This window comes from Brachionichthys hirsutus, chromosome 15, assembly GCF_040956055.1.
Source record: "Brachionichthys hirsutus isolate HB-005 chromosome 15, CSIRO-AGI_Bhir_v1, whole genome shotgun sequence".
NCBI classification, from domain to species: Eukaryota; Metazoa; Chordata; class Actinopteri; order Lophiiformes; family Brachionichthyidae; genus Brachionichthys; species Brachionichthys hirsutus.
The window spans coordinates 11,613,601-11,630,593 of record NC_090911.1 but is presented as its reverse complement, the minus strand read 5'-3'; the positions used below and the strand labels follow the sequence as shown (position 1 = coordinate 11,630,593).

General features: G+C 50.7%; 3 protein-coding genes across 4 annotated transcripts; 2 read left to right on the top strand and 1 right to left on the bottom strand.

Annotated features, from left to right (window-relative positions):
* Positions 1 to 1,861: 1,861 nt before the first annotated feature.
* vcpip1 (valosin containing protein (p97)/p47 complex interacting protein 1) lies at positions 1,862 to 6,200 on the top strand. Its single transcript, XM_068749243.1, has 3 exons — positions 1,862 to 4,475; positions 4,556 to 4,642; positions 5,422 to 6,200. Exons 1-3 carry the CDS (start codon positions 1,862 to 1,864, stop codon positions 6,198 to 6,200), a joined length of 3,480 nt encoding a protein of 1,159 aa, XP_068605344.1.
* Positions 6,201 to 8,799: 2,599 nt separating this feature from the next.
* Positions 8,800 to 10,593, top strand: dusp28 (dual specificity phosphatase 28). Of its 2 annotated transcripts, none has more exons than XM_068749075.1 (3): positions 8,800 to 8,849; positions 9,453 to 9,846; positions 9,987 to 10,593. In XM_068749075.1, the coding sequence occupies exons 2-3, from the start codon at positions 9,499 to 9,501 to the stop codon at positions 10,074 to 10,076; spliced, it is 438 nt and encodes a 145-aa protein (XP_068605176.1). In that variant the 5' UTR covers positions 8,800 to 8,849; positions 9,453 to 9,498; the 3' UTR covers positions 10,077 to 10,593. The 2 variants fall into 2 exon arrangements, with proteins under 2 accessions (XP_068605176.1, XP_068605177.1); XM_068749076.1 differs by having other exon boundaries at positions 8,802 to 8,849; positions 9,459 to 9,846.
* Positions 10,594 to 10,944: 351 nt separating this feature from the next.
* On the bottom strand, positions 10,945 to 13,596 carry proca (protein C (inactivator of coagulation factors Va and VIIIa), a). The gene is made up of 8 exons (XM_068748975.1): positions 13,527 to 13,596; positions 13,044 to 13,201; positions 12,859 to 12,883; positions 12,512 to 12,622; positions 12,177 to 12,317; positions 11,941 to 12,059; positions 11,689 to 11,806; positions 10,945 to 11,525 (listed from the first exon to the last, which is right to left on the bottom strand). Exons 1-8 carry the CDS (start codon positions 13,594 to 13,596, stop codon positions 10,945 to 10,947), a joined length of 1,323 nt encoding a protein of 440 aa, XP_068605076.1.
* Between the last annotated feature and the right edge of the window lie 3,397 nt (positions 13,597 to 16,993).

The window sequence follows — 16,993 nt, the reverse complement described above, 5'->3', positions numbered from 1 at the left end:
TGTCCTGAACCTCTGCGCCGCCAACACTCGTGAACGGAAGTGGAAAGTCTGCCGAGTGATGAAGAGGAGGCGCGCGCAGTCACGTGGCGTGGAGGCGCAGCATCCTGCCGAGGCCCGCTCCGGTTGCCGTGACGTCATCCGCACGGGCTCAGCGGCGCTGAAGAATGTGACGTAACTGAAAACAATGTCTGTCCGCTTGTCTGTCCGTCATCCCTCTTCTCAGGATCTGGTTTCCATTCTTCTATTCACAAGATGAACTACTTGAAAAGATATGCAGCTAGTACAGTAAAACTACTACTAATAGTACTACTACGTGATACTGTATCGTATCGTCTCTTCAAACCTGATCCGACTGTTCCTCTCCTCAGAAGTTGGAGGAACCGTAAATTCTAATGATTTTAATACTGCCGACCAGACATTTATGACGTCATATGCCACTTTTGTGACATCACACTATTCTCTCTCCTCCTCAATCAATCAGTTTATATGGCCTACATGCAATAACCAGTATCAATAAATGGTTACCATAATCTACCTCATGGGCCTTAAGGGGTAATCAATAGCTTTTTAGTATTATGTGTATTTATTTCTTTTATTTATTATCTATTATCTTATTTATACCCTTTTACTTGTTTACTCCTGTACTTTACACTGTATGGAGGACTTTGCTATTTCGTTGATACCATTAAATACCTATTCTATTCTGTTTTATTTTATTCCGGCAACGTGACAGTCTGCAGAGCGAAATGCTTCCACCCTGTGGTCATTCAGAGACACTGCAGGCCCACCCTACGCCCTCGTGGTTGGTTTCCATGACGACAGGAAGGACTCTTTCGGAGCTTTCAGATAAATCGCGGTGATCCGGAAGGATGAAGCTTTTAATTTAATGCAGACAAACAAACAAATATACACAAGAACAACATCCGTCCCGGTGGAACACTTTAAATATTACTGGTCTTCAGAAAAGATCGCAATTAATCCTATTATTTTTTGTCTTTTCAACTAATAGCCGTTCTGTACAATCTGTTGGAAAAAGATGAAACGAAATCCCGGCAAATCCCCCCCAGCGGCAGCCGCCATTATTCCCGCAGCTCGGTTTCAGCTTCCGGTACCAACGAGAGCCGCCCGAAGCATCCCGGTCGCTCAGGTTGGTCTGTGACGTCATCAGAGATGACTGCTGCTAAAGCTGTTTGTGTCACGAGTCAACAACATGTCGGTTTAGTAACAGTCCGCTTCAGTTACTCAGTAGGCTACTTGCTAAAATAGCAACGTAAACTCTCGCGAGAGTCGTGTGCGCTCGTCGTATTACGCAAATCAAACAAAGCACTAAGACATTAGCTTGTCTCCGGAGGTCTGAAATTAACTTTCAAAAAACATTTTGGGAATTATTAAGCGAAAAACAATCAATCTTTTCTACAGTTATTCCGTCTTATTGACTTCCTGGCACAACGAAACGTCCCTGTCGCGCGTTGCATTCTGGTAAGTGTAGTCGACTGAACGGGAACACCGATTATTCCGAGCATTTAACCATAGATGGGTTTTAAATTAAATGTCCACCATCAAGTATTAAATTGTTAATGTTACAGAAAAAGAAAAGATGTGGTAATTTTGACTTATCTTTGCAAATGTCATCAGTAATTCCACAGTGAAACTACACGCCCCACATGCCTCGTCATGACGTCATGACGTTGAGCGTCGTCTGTTGTTAGAGGAAAAAAAACCCTGCCGCTTCCGTGTTGTTCTTGTGCTATTCTGGCAAATAGCTCTCACTAGCTAAGCTAGCTCGCCTGACAGCCTCGCCGGAGAGTGAGTACCATGTTCCCGTGAGGCCGACGCGCACTTTCAGTCTTTTTCCTCCGACATGTCGCTGCTGCAGAGCTCAAAGAAGAAAGACAAGCGCATTCTGTCCGGTACCTGCCCGGACCCGAAATGCCAGGCGAGGCTATTCTTCCCCGCTTACGGGTCCATTAGCATCGAGTGCACGGAATGTGGACAACGCCACGAGCAGAAAAACCTGCTAAGTGTAGAGGAGGTGACCGATCCGGATGTTGTGCTTCACAATCTGCTCAGAAACGCCCTGCTCGGCGTCACGGGGGCCCCCAAGAAAGGCACGGAGCTGGTCAAAGTGATGGGGCTGTCCAACTACCACTGCAAGCTCCTGTCCCCGGTCCTCACCCGGTACGGCATGGACAAGCAGACCGGCAAAGCCAAGCTGCTGAGGGACATGAACCAAGGGGAGATGTTTGACTGCTCGCTCTTGGGGGACAGAGCCTTCCGGATCGAACCGGATCACGTTTCCACCATGGGCTACGGAAAAGACCGGTCAGGAAGCCTGATCTACCTCCACGACACCCTGGAGGAGGTGAAGAAGGCCAACGGCGACAGGGAGTGTCTCATCCCGGTCCACGTCGACGGAGACGGCCACTGCCTGGTCCACGCCGTGTCCAGAGCCCTGGTGGGCAGGGAGCTGTTCTGGCACGCCCTGAGGGAGAACCTCAAGCAGAACTTCAAGCAGAACCTGGGCCGCTACAAGGCCCTCTTCCACGACTTCATCGACGTCGCCGAGTGGGAGGACATCATCAACGAGTGCGATCCGCTCTTCGTCCCGCCGGAAGGCGTGCCTCTCGGATTACGCAACATCCACATTTTTGGCTTAGCTAACGTCCTCCACCGTCCCATAATCCTGCTGGACTCCTTGAGCGGGATGAGGAGCTCCGGGGATTACTCCGCCACCTTTCTGCCCGGCCTGGTGGCCGAGGAGCAGTGCAGGGGGCGGGACGGCGAGCTCAACAAGCCCATCTGCATCGCCTGGAGCAGCTCCGGCCGGAACCACTACATCCCCCTGGTGGGGATCAAGGACACGCTCCTCCCGCAGCTGCCGGCCCGCCTGCTGCCGAAGGCCTGGGGCGTCCCTCAGGAGCTGATCAGGAAGTACGTCAAACTGGAAGCGGACGCCAGCTGCGTGATCGGCGGCGACCGCAGCTTGCAGGACAAGTATCTGATGCGGCTGGTGAACGCCATGGAGGAGGTGTTCATGGAGAAGCACGGCATCCACCCGTCGCTGGTGGCCGACGTGCACCAGTACGTCTACCGGCGCACCGGCGTCATCGGGATCCAGCCCGAGGAAGTGACGGAAGCGGCGAGGAAGTCCGTGGCGGAGAACCGGCTGCACCGCTGCCTGATCTGCGGCGCCCTCTCCGAGCTCCACGTCCCGCCGGAGTGGCTCGTCGCCGGCGGGAAGCTCTACAACCTGGCGAAGTCCACTCACGGTCAGCTGCGGCCGGACAAGAACTACAGCTTCCCCCTCAGCGACGTGGTCTGCTCCTACGACCCCCAGAGGGACGCCCTCGTGCCGGACTTAAAGCTCAGCTCCCTCAACACCTGCAACTGGTGCCACGGCACGTCGGTCCGCCACGTCCACGGCGACGGCTCCGTGGCGTACCTGGACGGCGACCGGACCAACGCCCGCTCCCTCGGCGGGAAGTGCGGCTGCGGCTTCAAGCATTTCTGGGAGGGCAGGGAGTACGACAACCTCCCCGAAGCGTTCCCCATCACGCTGGAGTGGGGCGGCCGGGTGGTCAGGGAGACCGTGTACTGGTTCCAGTACGAGGCGGACCCGGCGCTGGACAGCAACGTGTACGACGTGGCCATGAGGCTGGTCACCAAGCACTTCCCGGGCGAGTTCGGGAGCGAGATCCTGGTGCAGAAAGTCGTCGCCACCATCCTGCATCACACCGCCAAGAAGAACCCGGGCGAGTACAACCCGGTGTCCGTCGACGGCGCCCACGTCCAGCGCCTCTCCGACGTCGCGGAGGCGCCGCCCACGAAGATCATCCTGACCGGGCAGAAGGCGAAGACGCTCCACAAGGAGGAGCTGACGATGAGCCGGGCGGAGCGCGGCGTCCGACAGAGCATCAGCGAGCACGCCGTCGTCGCTCAGAAGCGGCGGACGGACCAGCTGAAGCGGGAGCAGAAGGGACACGGCCGGACGTCCCCCCCCGGCGGGTCGCCGGAGACGTCCTCGTCCTCCTCAGCGCCGGCCACGCCCACCAAATCCCCCTCCTCGTCCAACAAGGAGAAGAAGATCCGCGTGACCACCAGCGACGGCAGGCAGGCCACGCTGACCCTGCAGGCCCGGACGACCTTCCGGGAGCTGCAGAGGGGCGTCGCCGGCCAGTTCGGCGTCCCGCCGGCGCAGCAGTGCATCCGCTACGGCTTCCCCCCCAAAGAGCTGGCGCCCCCGAAGGACGGCGAGGAGAATGAGCCCGTGGCGCTGCAGCACGGCGACAGGGTGACGGTGGAGATCCTGCGCGCCCCCGGGGAGAGGAGCCCCGCCTCCTCCGTCCCGCGGGCCTCCAGTTCGCACGCGGTGAAGAGCGAAGACGCCGTGACGTCCGGAAGGACGAGCCGCCGGGAGCTCCAGGAGAGCATCGACCTCGAGGTGTCCTCCCTGTGTCTCCTGGCGACTTTGATGGGTGAGTGTGGCCCCGCCTCCTCGCCATATTGGCTCGACTGAGGCCGAAACTATTGATTATTTTCGGTGCTTCTCTTCCAGGTGAGGATGTCTGGTCCTACGCGAAGAAGCTACCACATCTATTCCAGCAGGGCGGCGTCTTCTACAACATAGTAAAGAAAGACATGGGTACGCCGTGACGCCGGGGACGACGGGCTGGCCGTCTGATTGTCGTAGTCCCACAGTAGTGAAGCGTTCTGGTTGTTGTAGTTTGTTCTTAGCAACTTAGCAACACATTCTTCCCTATTTGTCACGCGTTAAAGAACCTAAACGGGCAATCGACACCATCAGAGAGGCTTGTTGGCAGCCTGCAGACACGGTTCTAGTAGGACGTTCTCTGGGTTGTTACACGGTTCTAGTAGGACGTTCTCTGGGTTGTTACACGGTTCTAGTAGGACGTTCTCTGGGTTGTTACGCGGTTCTAGTAGGACGTTCTCTGGTTTGTTACACGGTTCTAGTAGGACGTTCTCTGGGTTGTTACGCGGTTCTAGTAGGACGTTCTCTGGTTTGTTACACGGTTCTAGTAGGACGTTCTCTGGGTTGTTACGCGGTTCTAGTAGGACGTTCTCTGGTTTGTTACACGGTTCTAGTAGGACGTTCTCTGGGTTGTTACGCGGTTCTAGTAGGACGTTCTCTGGGTTGTTACACGGTTCTAGTAGGACGTTCTCTGGTTTGTTACACGGTTCTAGTAGGACGTTCTCTGGGTTGTTACACGGTTCTAGTAGGACGTTCTCTGGGTTGTTACGCGGTTCTAGTAGGACGTTCTCTGGTTTGTTACACGGTTCTAGTAGGACGTTCTCTGGGTTGTTACACGGTTCTAGTAGGACGTTCTCTGGGTTGTTACACGGTTCTAGTAGGACGTTCTGTAGCGTGTCTGGACAGCTGATCTTGTTCGTTCCCTCTCTCAGGCCTGATGGACGGGAAACACTGCACGCTGCCTCGCCTGACGGGGAAGACGTTCGTTTACAACGCAGCGGAGGAGCGTCTGGAGCTCTGTGTGGACACCGCCGGTCACTTCCCCGTCGGCCCTGATGTGGAGGACTTGGTGAAGGAAACTCTGGTCCAGCAACGCACCGAGGCTTCCACCAGGGGCAGCAGAGAGGGGAGTCCGTCCCACGGCGTATTTCGACTGGGAAGCGGCGGCGCCGTGCGGAAGAAGGAGCAGCTGCAAAGCGTCACCGCCTTCCAGGGTAAAGGCCACTCTCTGGGCAGTGCCGGCGGCTCCTCCCCCGCGGAACACCGGCCTATTACGCGCCAGCACAGCAGCGGCGTGGATCTAAGCACCAGTGTGTCCCGAGGACCCCCGGACCTGTCGGACATCCCAGAGGACACCACCAGGGAGCTCGTACGCATGGCTCCGGGCTTCGTCACCATGAAGGACGGTCGCGGCCTGGACCCGACCCTGATGGAGCAGCAGCGGAAGAAGCTGCAGGAAATGGTGTCCTCCATCCAGGCTTCCATGGAGCGCCACCTCAGAGAGCAGCAGAGCTCCTCCCCCAGTCGGGAGGAAACGGGCGGAGCAAAGACGACCGCGGGCCAATCGACATCCGCGGTCAACCTCAAACCTCCCACCACAGGAAGCGCGGCGACGACGAGCAAATCCGATGACAAGTCGGAAGAACTGGAGGATATGGAGAGCCAGGATGCTGAGCAGAGCAACACCACCGAACCCATGGATCACTCCTGATCACCAATCACTGCCAGCACGGGGTCATACCGCCTCAGGTCAGATCCGAAAGCTTATCGTTATGTTTGTTTGTCTTCGCTGCATGACTGAGCGTGAGCTGATGATGATGATGATGATGAGGAACCCGATTTGAGGCCCGTCCACGTGACTGGACTGGACTTGTTGCAATGCAGTAAATAACAAACACAACATTTGATTGACCTCTGCTTCGGACAGAAATAATTTTAGCCTTTTCAGTTAGGTGACGTTTGGTAAATGTGTTCCGATGGGATGCGATCCCTGCTCTCAGATGCCCGACTCTCTCGCTGCCGGTGCGCTAACGTCCGCTGTAGATGTAGAATCCCGCGAGTCTTAATCTCAGCAGCGCGTAAAGCATCCTCCTGAGTCTAAGAGAGTTTACAGGTCAGTTAGTCAAAAGAAAATAACATTTCCCCATGATAAATATATACCTTTCGGTCAATAAATGGGACGCAAAGCGGGGCAAACGTAGGAACCGGATTTGACAATGACGTCCTCGTGGAACGGCGCCGCTCTCAGCATCAGTAAACTGCCATCGTCTGTTAAATAAAAGTCATTATTTGAAGTGTTTTCTTCTCAGCTCAACTGACTCGTACGTAGACTGTTGCATCGTCGGCATAAAGTATGACCTTTAGCCACGTGACTACACAATTAGCCTGATGACTCCATGTACGTGCAACGAGCTGCTGACAATATGGACCTGATTTCTAGATGCTCTGAGAGTGAACGCTAATGAAACTAGCTATAGCCAATGGCCAAATGTATGTGGACAGCCCTGAACTCCTGTGATTTTTTTTTTTAGTTCCCAAAGTTGTCCCAAAAATGTCTTCCAGACTGAAACCAGAGGAGAGGATGCAGCTTTAAAACAACCTGCTGCTGGTATCTGGGTTTTACGTTGATTTTCTTTCTCCCTATTATTAAATCTCCTTTCTTTAGCAAGCACGAAACGTGTCGTTAAATCAAACTGAAATGATTTCTGTCATGGAGAGTACATAAAAATAGTTGCTACAGGACGAGATGAAAGTGTGACACTTTAACAACGGCTGGACGATTAAAAACAAAAAGCAGCTAGTAGCAATTAGCAGCTTGAAGCAGCTAACAACCAGTAGCATTTAGCAGCTAATTGAAAGCAGAATTAAACACAATTTATGAAGACAGTGTGCAGCCCAGGAGATTATTGTGCTCTGTGCAGATCAGTTAGCATGTTGGCGCTAAATGATTGTTATCTTGTGATTTCATTGTTTACATGTAGTTGCAAAACTTCAAACACCTGCCCTGACACACTGCATTATAACGCTGGTGGTTTGGACGGTGTACAGAAGGGGTTTTACGCCACCTGCTGTTGTGGAGGATGAACTACACCGACTATTAATGAGAGATAATTCTGTCGAAGAACAGAAAGACAAAAAGTCCTATTTTTAGTTTGAATGTGTGCTTTAACAACGGTTTTTTTGTACTCGGCTGACATTCAGTTTTTGTTTCTGAAGCATATTTGTTCTATTGAGAAGTTGTGCGTTTGGATTTGAACTATAAAACCATCCTTAGAAGATCCTCAAACTGTGATTGGATGCCATTAACAACCTCTGCAGCCAATTTCTATGCCTCCTTTGTGACTTGTATAATTATTAAGCATCCGTTTTAAGTTTGTAAAATGTGCATATTTTGCTTCTGGAGTTAGATGTTCAGATTGTTCTTCGGTTAGCTTAGCATAAACAGCTGGAACCAACCTAGTATGGAACAGATAATTGAACCCACTTCTAAAACCTCTGTGCTACGCTAAGCTAACTTTATCGCACACCTTATGCGAAAGCATGAATTGGCAAACCTCCAAAAATTCAAGTTATTGTCAGTTCACACATTTGTTGCCTTAAAATCTTTTGTGTTTTACCTTCTCAAATATTCAACAAAAATGCTCAAAATCTTTTGTTATTTTTGCAGTTGGGACGATTTCTTAAAAGTCTTAAAAAGTGACTTTTTCCAACTGTGAGGTTTATTTTTCTGCCGTGGTGAACAAAGGCATGACTCAGCACTTTGAGGAAGAAGCGGGCGCATTAGCGTAGCATCATCATTATCAGTGAGGAAACTGGTCGGCCTCCCCGACGAATCAGGAACGACGGCGCTGTAACAGACTTGAAGTTTTGCTTCGTGACTGCTGTACTGATGAAATGATTGTATTGCAGTTGTATATAGTATATATTGTAGAATATTTGACCTGTACAGAAACGGTTCACTTCCTCCACTTCTTCTTTTTGCTAATAAACGATGTGCGGCTTCAACATCGCTGTTTGCATGAGTGATACGTTTTCAAACCGACAATAAAAATCAGTTGCTTCACTTTTTTTCTGGATTGTTCTGTTGTTCATAAGCATCGTCCATTCTCTGCTTTCACTTCCTTCAGAGGAGACTAAAACATCAGAGTTCTTTGTAGTTTAATTGCAGTTATCATGCTTTTACTTTAAAGAATCTTAATGCTTGTCCGTCCGGCACTAGGACCCAGAGGATAGCAGCTGTCCGTAAATATATCCGGGGTGATTTTTTGGGGGGTCACGAGACCGGATCAAGCAAGGACCAAATTCTATAATCCAAAAATCCACGTTAAGTAAGAGCGCGCGATCTGGAAGAGACAAGCAGGTGAGTCAACCTGTCCTTGATGCGTTCAGGTTTTTCTTTTATCCATATTAGCAGATTAAAGTAGTTTTTTTTATGGTTAGATTGGTCCCTCTTCTGTTATTTGCATGCTAGCTGTAGAAGCACAAATAAAAATATTTTCAGTCTGAAGCTGTGACAGCTGCTGCGAGTCCAACACTTAGCAATGTCGCTGTAGAAGCACGCGTCCAGGTCACGTTCCATTTCCATTCCATGTAAACAGAGTTCACTGCGTTCAGGGGCCGCTGCCTCCTCATTAGATATTGATCTGAGTGTGGGGGTCCATCCCCAGGAAAAAAGATAAAAAACTTATGACGTCATCCGAGACATTAATTATCTCTTTCATCTGACGGAGCTCCACAAAATATCTGAGATGTCTCTAGATTCAGTGACAAGAAACAATAAAACTTCACGTCAGAGAAGGTGCAAAAGGGAAATGTTTGTTTATCATAATTTTAACAAGGGAGAATTTATTTGCCAAGTCCCTGAAATATATCTGTAGATTTGAATTAATTCTTAAATGGTTGTTTAGCGGACTTAATTTTTTTTTTTTAACAAATAAATTGATTCGCTGCGCTCTCTGACCAGCCGCAGTGCCTGACTACGGGACCTGTGAGGGTCAGTCCTCTCTAGAATGCTGCAGCTCTGTGAGGTCACCAAGGCTCTGTTGATCAGCAACGCCCGTTCAGCCTGCAGCGACGACCTCATCCAGCAGGGGGCGGTGACGCTCTGCATCAACGTGTCTCAGCGGCAGCCTTTCCCCTCCGCCTCCGCCGTCAAGAGGCTGCGCATCCCGGTCTTCGACCGGCCGGGCGAGGACCTCTACGGCCACTTCGACCGCTGCGCCGACGCCATCCGGGAGGAGGCGGGCCGCGGAGGCCGCAGCCTCGTCTACTGCAAGAACGGACGCAGCCGCTCCGCCGCCATCTGCGTCGCCTACCTGATAAAACACCGGCAAATGACGATGAAGGACGCGCTACAGGTGAGCACCGGAAGGCTCGGCCAGGTGTCGGGACGGCGTAAACAACAACAACAACAACAACAGACCGGTGCGGTCGCAAAGGCGACCTAGGGGGCTAAAGTTGATACGTGTGCAGTAACATTTACTGTTTCCGTTCTCAGAAGGTGAAGACGGCTCGTCAGGTGATCGACCCGAACCCGGGCTTCCTGTCTCAGCTGCAGAGATACGAGCAGGAACTGAAGAAGACATGAGGGCAAGACGGAAGGACGGACAGACGGGACAGACGAGCGGCCGGATGTCCTTTGCCCGAAACGTTCAGACCGTCCTGCGTAAAGGGTTCTAATGTTTCTGTGTTTCGTGAACATCTCTGGGAGTGTCTGTTTCACCGGCTAGAAGTTAAAATGTGTTTCAGAGTCTTTATAATTATTGTTGCTGTAGTTCCACCCCCTCGCCTCTAGATGGAAGCATTTCCATAGAAACAAATGAGGTAGAAGACGACAAACCGGGTCTGCCGGATGGAACGTGATCTCTGGACTCGGTAGTCGCCTTATGTTGCTAGGTTTAACTCAAAGCTGTTCTTAAACAGGGAACGTTGGCTGCTATTTAGAGTAAATAAGTTGTCTCTGTATCCGAGCTATCTTTCGTTGTCTTGTCTTTCCAGCTGATTCGAGTTCAGCTCACAGTTGTCAATATTTGCCGAACGCGTCGGCTCAAATTCACACTGACAAAATCAATAAAACTGTCAGAGACCAGTGAGATGATATTTCCTATGATGTGTTGTTTGACGCTAGAATTTTTGTGCTGTTTTTTTTTTTGCAAAAAATGATAAGACACGCCCAGTTGGAGGCGGGACCATTGCAACCTGACGGCATGAGCAACATTTTCCCGCCTCTGAGATGGCAGCGAATCGTCATTTAGATGGCGAGATCATGGGAATGCTAAACGAATGTCGTGCTTTCAAAGTGCAGAAAGACACAATCCTTGCATTGTCTATAAAAAGCGGCGATGACAGACGAGGAAGAAGGAAATAGAAGCGTCTTGGGACAGAATCTGTTTATTTAGAAAGTGTGCTAACATCCGTGGATGCGGGTTTACCGGGCCAGACTGGACTGAGCTGATTCAGACGCTTTGAGCTTCTGGGGGACGTTTGTCCCAGTCTTCACGCACTCTACTGATCCACTCGTTGTAGTTGGACACCTTGGTGTAGATGCCCAGTTTGTCCTCTCTGCCACAGCCCTCGCCCCAGGACACCAGACCAATCAGAAACCAGGTGTCCCTGTACAGCGTGACCATTGGTCCGCCGCTGTCCCCCTCGCAGGCGTCGGTTTTCTGTCCCAGTATGCCGGCGCAGAGGACATTGTCGGAGATGTTGTTGGACATCTGGTCGGTGCAGACGTCCTGACCGACCAGCGGGACCTTGATGAGGTTGAGCGCCGAGCTGAACTGCGAGCTGTCCAGATCGTCTTTGCCCCAGCCGGTCACCACGGTGGCGGTGCCGTTCAGGTGCAGCACCCGTTCGGCCATCTGCGGTTCTGGCAGGCAAATGGGCAGGATGTACTCTGAGAAAGGGGCGGGGTTCTCCAGACGCAGCAGGGCGATGTCGTTGTTCACCGTCCTGCTGTCGTAGTCGGGGTGTTTGAAGGTTCTGAGGACCTTCAGGGTCACTTCGGTGCCTTCGGCTCTGAGACGCTCGTAGTCGCCTGAGGGGGGGGGGGTTCGTTTCTACGTTAATCTTCCCTTTTTAAGAATCCGCGTCGGGGATCCTCGTTTAAAATTCAGACATCATGACAAACCTTATTAGATTTGAACGTCTCGTCAGTGTTCGTGTGGGGGGGGGGGGGGGGGGGCGGAGCGAGAACTCACCCAGGCGCACTCTGAACCGCAGGTTGTTGTCCAGACAGTGAGCGGCGGTCAGGACCCAGCTCTCATCAATGAGGACGCCTCCACAGTGAAAACGTCCTCTGGAGTTCAGCAACAGAGCCTGCAAACAAACAAACATTATGTCAAGGCTCCTGTAGTTTCACGTTGGGGGGGGGGGGACGTCCCTTTGAGTCCCTTTCGACGGCTAACGGTGCTAAACAGTTACGAGTCTCTCATCGGAACGGTGAACGCTACCTGCCAGGGACTCTCTCCCTTCTTCCCCACCTCCCCTCCCACCATCCAGGGCAACAGACCGTCCATCGGTTTGGTGTAGGACGAACGGCCAATCAGCAGCTGGCCGCAGGACGAGGCACCTGCCAGGGAAAGCAGTTCAGAGACGATGTCAAAGCAAACTCCCGGAACATCAGCGGTGGAGGGGGAAAAAAAACCAAATCTACGTATTTCCAGAGGTGTTTTAAAGTATTTCTCACCTTTCGGTACGCACTTCCTGGAGTCGTCGTGTAGTTTGTAACCTCTCAAGCAGCTGCAGCTCCTCGTCTGGCCGTCCTCGCTCTCCGAACACACGTGGTCACAACCGCCGTAATCCACAGAGCAGTTGGTGGCGGCTTGAGCTGAACGACAGCGCCACACGGGGGATAGCTTTAGCATTCACATTCGTATCGATCGCACTTGTGTGGCTGATTTGTTGGCTGGTTAAATGTCATTGTTTCTCGGTTGGTTGAGTTAGCTCTTTAGCTTTAATGACAGTGGTTTGCTATGCTAGCAGAAGAAGACGGTCGGCGTCAGCTGATCCGTCCAGACTCACGCTGATCACAGTATTTGCCCTCGTATCCAGGGCGACAGCGGCAGGCGTAGGCTCGGTACAAATCCACACAGGCTCCATGAAGACACATGTTGGAGTGGCACTGGTTCCCATCTGCAACGCAGCAAGCTTAGCAATGACTACGTTACCCACAATGCTCTGCATCTGGAGGCATCTCCACACAAGAGATATCGGCAAAATGTAATGACAACTGGCGGATCGCTCTGCCGACATCAAGTCGACAAACGTCCAACAAAAAGCTCTTTAAACTCATTTCTTCTCCTTGTTTTTTATTTTCAGAGACTAGAGAGACTTTCTGATGTGAATGAAACCGCTTCAGGTTTTCGTACCTGTGTACACCGTCCAGAACTCCAGCTGCAAACACACAAAAAGAAGAGACGAAACTTGACCTCCTCTGGAACCACAGCAACAATCCTTCCCATTCCCGTCATACCTGCCTCCAAATACTGTATACACATGTGTGTATATATATATATATATATATATATGAATGTGTGTACTGTATCTATCGTACTGTAGCTTCCCTGGTTTGGAGAATCTCTCTGGCTTCTTCAAAGTTACATTTCTCCTCCACACATTCTCGCTCCATTGATCCGGGTTTGAGCTCCTCGAGGAAGGAGTTGGCCCGACGAGAGCGAAGCAGCATGTGAGCCTCCGGAGGTTCTGAGAACACTGGACGAGCAAACAAACAAGTTAGAACAGACGCGAACAAAAAAATAAGCTGAAGAAGTGACGTTGGCGAAACCGTGCGGTTGTTGGTTGGGGTAAAATAGATTGTTTTACCCACCTTCAGGTCTGGAAGCTAGCATAGCATGTCTCAATTAGTCACCGTGGTCATGTTTCATTGGGGTAATTAGAATGTTTTAAAAATGAATTACGCAGAAATTCATCAGTCGACCTCTGGTTAAGAACCAGCCATGAGGTCACTCCCTTCGAAGTGAAATCAACTAAAGTCGTGTTAGCTTGTGATGCTACACTAGCATCCAGGCTCACCCACCCGACAGGCTGAGTCCAGACGCCGCCCACAGAGTAACCACGACGGACGCGCAGAGGATGAGGCGGGACATAGCCTTGGGCAAACCTGCAGCCAATGAGAAGACAGCCAATCATCTCCTCGCCTCGGAGAAACACTGACAATCATCTGTACTCCCAATCCAGGATGGTTTACGTGACTCACCGGATTAGAGCAGGATTATAAAGATGAAGTCTGGAGGAGGAATCACATCATTTAGTTAAATTCAGAGAAACGTCGACCTTTGACCCCCCCATGCCCCGACCAAGAGGGTCTTCGCACGCCGACCTGAAAACGTCACAAACCCACAGAACGGATTCCGCCGAGTTTCGGTACTTACCCGTAACGAATGGATGTGGTGGACGGAGGAGATGGTTTGTTCTGTTTCGGGCGTGTTAATGACTAACCGCCAGTGTTGACTGAGAGTCCACAGTCTGAATGCCGTCTGCCAAAGCACAGACCTCCCCCCCCTTTAACCCCCCACCCAATCACCTCTGCAAACCAAAGCCCCATAAAAGGTTCTTCCTGACACCGGCTTCTCCGACGGCATCTCGGGGATGAAGGACCTCGGGGATTACCCTGATCATCGATGAGGAACGTGCATTTATTCCATCTGAACACGTGTCCAGCTGCTAGCATTAGCTTTAAATGTACTTTTCATGACTTTACTTTCACAAAATCACCACAGGACTGTTAACTCGCACAAGCAACATGAACCGGGTAGGCTTCCGTCCACGCTCCGGTTGTCTGTGAACACACAACTGTGTTGAGTGCTTCTAATGCACAGTGCCGCCACCTGGTGGAGATTGGTTGAAATGAAATGCTTATCGTCATTCCTCTCTTTTCTAGAGTAGGCCTAAGCTAACATATGCTAACATAAATTAGCATTGCACTCAGCTGGCCTCAGATGGGAGCGCTCCAGTCGTTCCCTGTGAACAGGTACAGGTGTGAAATTCTCCGGGCGTCGCTGAGGGCCGCCGGCGGTGGCAACCTGGACACTTATCAAGGTTAACTATTCATCTCACTCTTTTCTTTTGTGCCTTGTTAGGCTTGGCTTTCCTTTGTGTCTTCAGCTGTTTTGATTCATCAGGATACAAACTGGAGCATAAAGGAGGCGTTTCTGGTTCCAGGGATGACTCGAGTTCGTCGTTTGGTGATGGTGGTCCAGATCCGGCCTGCTGCTTCATGCCTGAACCAGATTCCTGTTTTTTTCTTTTCTTCCATAGACGGGATCGTTTGACCGGTTTGATGCTGATTTAAGGTGTTTTTGAGTCATTTCATTAAAAAGTCTAAATAAATATTGATCAATATAAACTACAGAAAAGCTATTCTGATCAGTTATTGAATATCGGTAAATTACGATGTATGCACTTGTCTCAGGGAAAAAAACCCATCTTGACATTCAGAACTTTACTGAAGTAAAAATTAATGAGCATTTAAAGAGAGCGATCATGTGTCAAAAACTGCAAACACGATGTTTCGGGATTGTCTTTCGACTTTTCTCTGCATCAGATGTTCCCACCAGGCGTGACAGAATGCGTCCATTGTCCTCTGCGCTTAAATGTGTCCAAGCTAAAAGTAGGCTGCTCATTGTGAGGATTGTCCACAGACTCAGATTACCGAGCTCTTTGAACACATGACCTGATAATACTGCAATAAATACCGTCAGAAGCAACACGTTTTTATACCTCCTTATTGAGGTATTTAGTTCGACCTTCTTGCGTGCGGCAACTTATTAGTTACAAGCAGCTAACGCCATTAACCCAGGTGGCTGGGCTGGCAGACTTGGGTAACTGACAATATTTTTGCTGTGAGGCGACTGCGCTAACCATGACACCAACATGCAGCCTCTATAGCAGGGGTCCCCAAACTATGGCCCGCGGGCCGGATCCGGCCCATTTCCACATTTGGCCCGGCCCCCTGAACAATACCAGAGACCCAAAATAAAATTTACTTGTTTTCCTTTCCATACAACATGAGTCGCCTCCCTTTTATTTTTAATGATGGTCACATAAGTTAATGTTCCGGTGTTCTGTAATATCAACTTATTACATAGTAATTACTTTGTAATAACAGGGCAGGTTTCCTCACCTCCACGGTGGCATGGTTGGCAGCATTGTTGAGGGGGGCAAAATGGCCCTGGTATCGAATCCCACTACGGGAATGAGATGGAGCAGGGGCAACAGGGTAGGTCCAGGGCACACCTGAGCGGAGTGGAGTGGACCAGTGGTCCAGTTCACTCCGCCCAGGTAAGGCCCTGGGCCTACCCTGCCGCCCCTACTCCACCCCCACTCCCGCAGTTGGATGCGAACCCAGTTCCTCTGGCAGTAGACCGGCAACCCTACCGACTACGCCACCGTATAGGTGAGGAAACCTGAGGTGTTCTCAGACCACAGCGTGTTGTTGTGTTGTTCTGTGTTGCTGTGTTGTTGTGTTGTTATGTTGTGCTTTTTCCTTTTGTGTTATGTGGAGTGGGCGTGTCTCAGACCAGGTGATGTCGTACTGGATTCAAAACCAGTGCCTCTGGTCTAAAGTCAACAATGCTACTGTCTATTTATCCTAATGTCTGATGGGGTAACATCTAGGTGGTGTAGTGGGTAGTGCACTTGACTCCCTGCTGGAGGATCCTGGGTTCGAAACCAAGGCGTGCAGCGCTCAGGCTTTTTACAAGAATTTGAGGTTTGTTGTTTGGTCTTCTGCAGCTGTATTGGATCAGCTGATTGATCCAGTCGTTCTTTGCCTCTGCACTTCGTGATAATGCTGGAGAGAGACTGAGTTCAGAGAAGGGAAAAGTGATGTGGCCCTCACAGGAAAAAGTTTGGGGACCCCTGCTCTATAGCTACCAACAATCCGTGAGAGTTGACTACGTCTGAAACCAAGAGTGTGTAAACTGTGTACTATTTCCAGGTAAATATTGTAGCATTCGGTCACTGCGGTACTGACAACAGTGAAACAGGCGATGGTGCGGCCTCTTCTTCTTCTCTCCACTTTTATTTGGTCCGATAATGTGTTCACAATCTGAGTGTTTGGGTTCACACTAAAACGACATGTTTTTGGTAAAGTTGGACAATGGGTACTGAATTCCAGGTACTGATACTGTCCTAAAAGTTAATAATGCTCAACCTACCAGATGAATGAAGAAGTGGAACATTAAATACTTTCCTGTTAAAGGAGGAGGGTGGAGAGCGATGGAGAGATAAACTAATATTTCACGTTGAAGGAGGTCACGTCTCATGCGAGAGAACGAGTCCTCCTCCTGCGGGACAATGGAGACATTCCTCTCCTCCCTCCCTCCTCTCCCCTCGCCCTCACCCCCAGCCTTTGTCTGGCGGCCTGGCAGGTGAGACAGAGCTGAAAGAAGTTTTGTTTCCCGCGAGGTTTATAAATGGATCCCTTGATCCGGCTCATCTCCCCATAAGGTCCTTCACCGGCGGCGGATGCACAAACCGAAC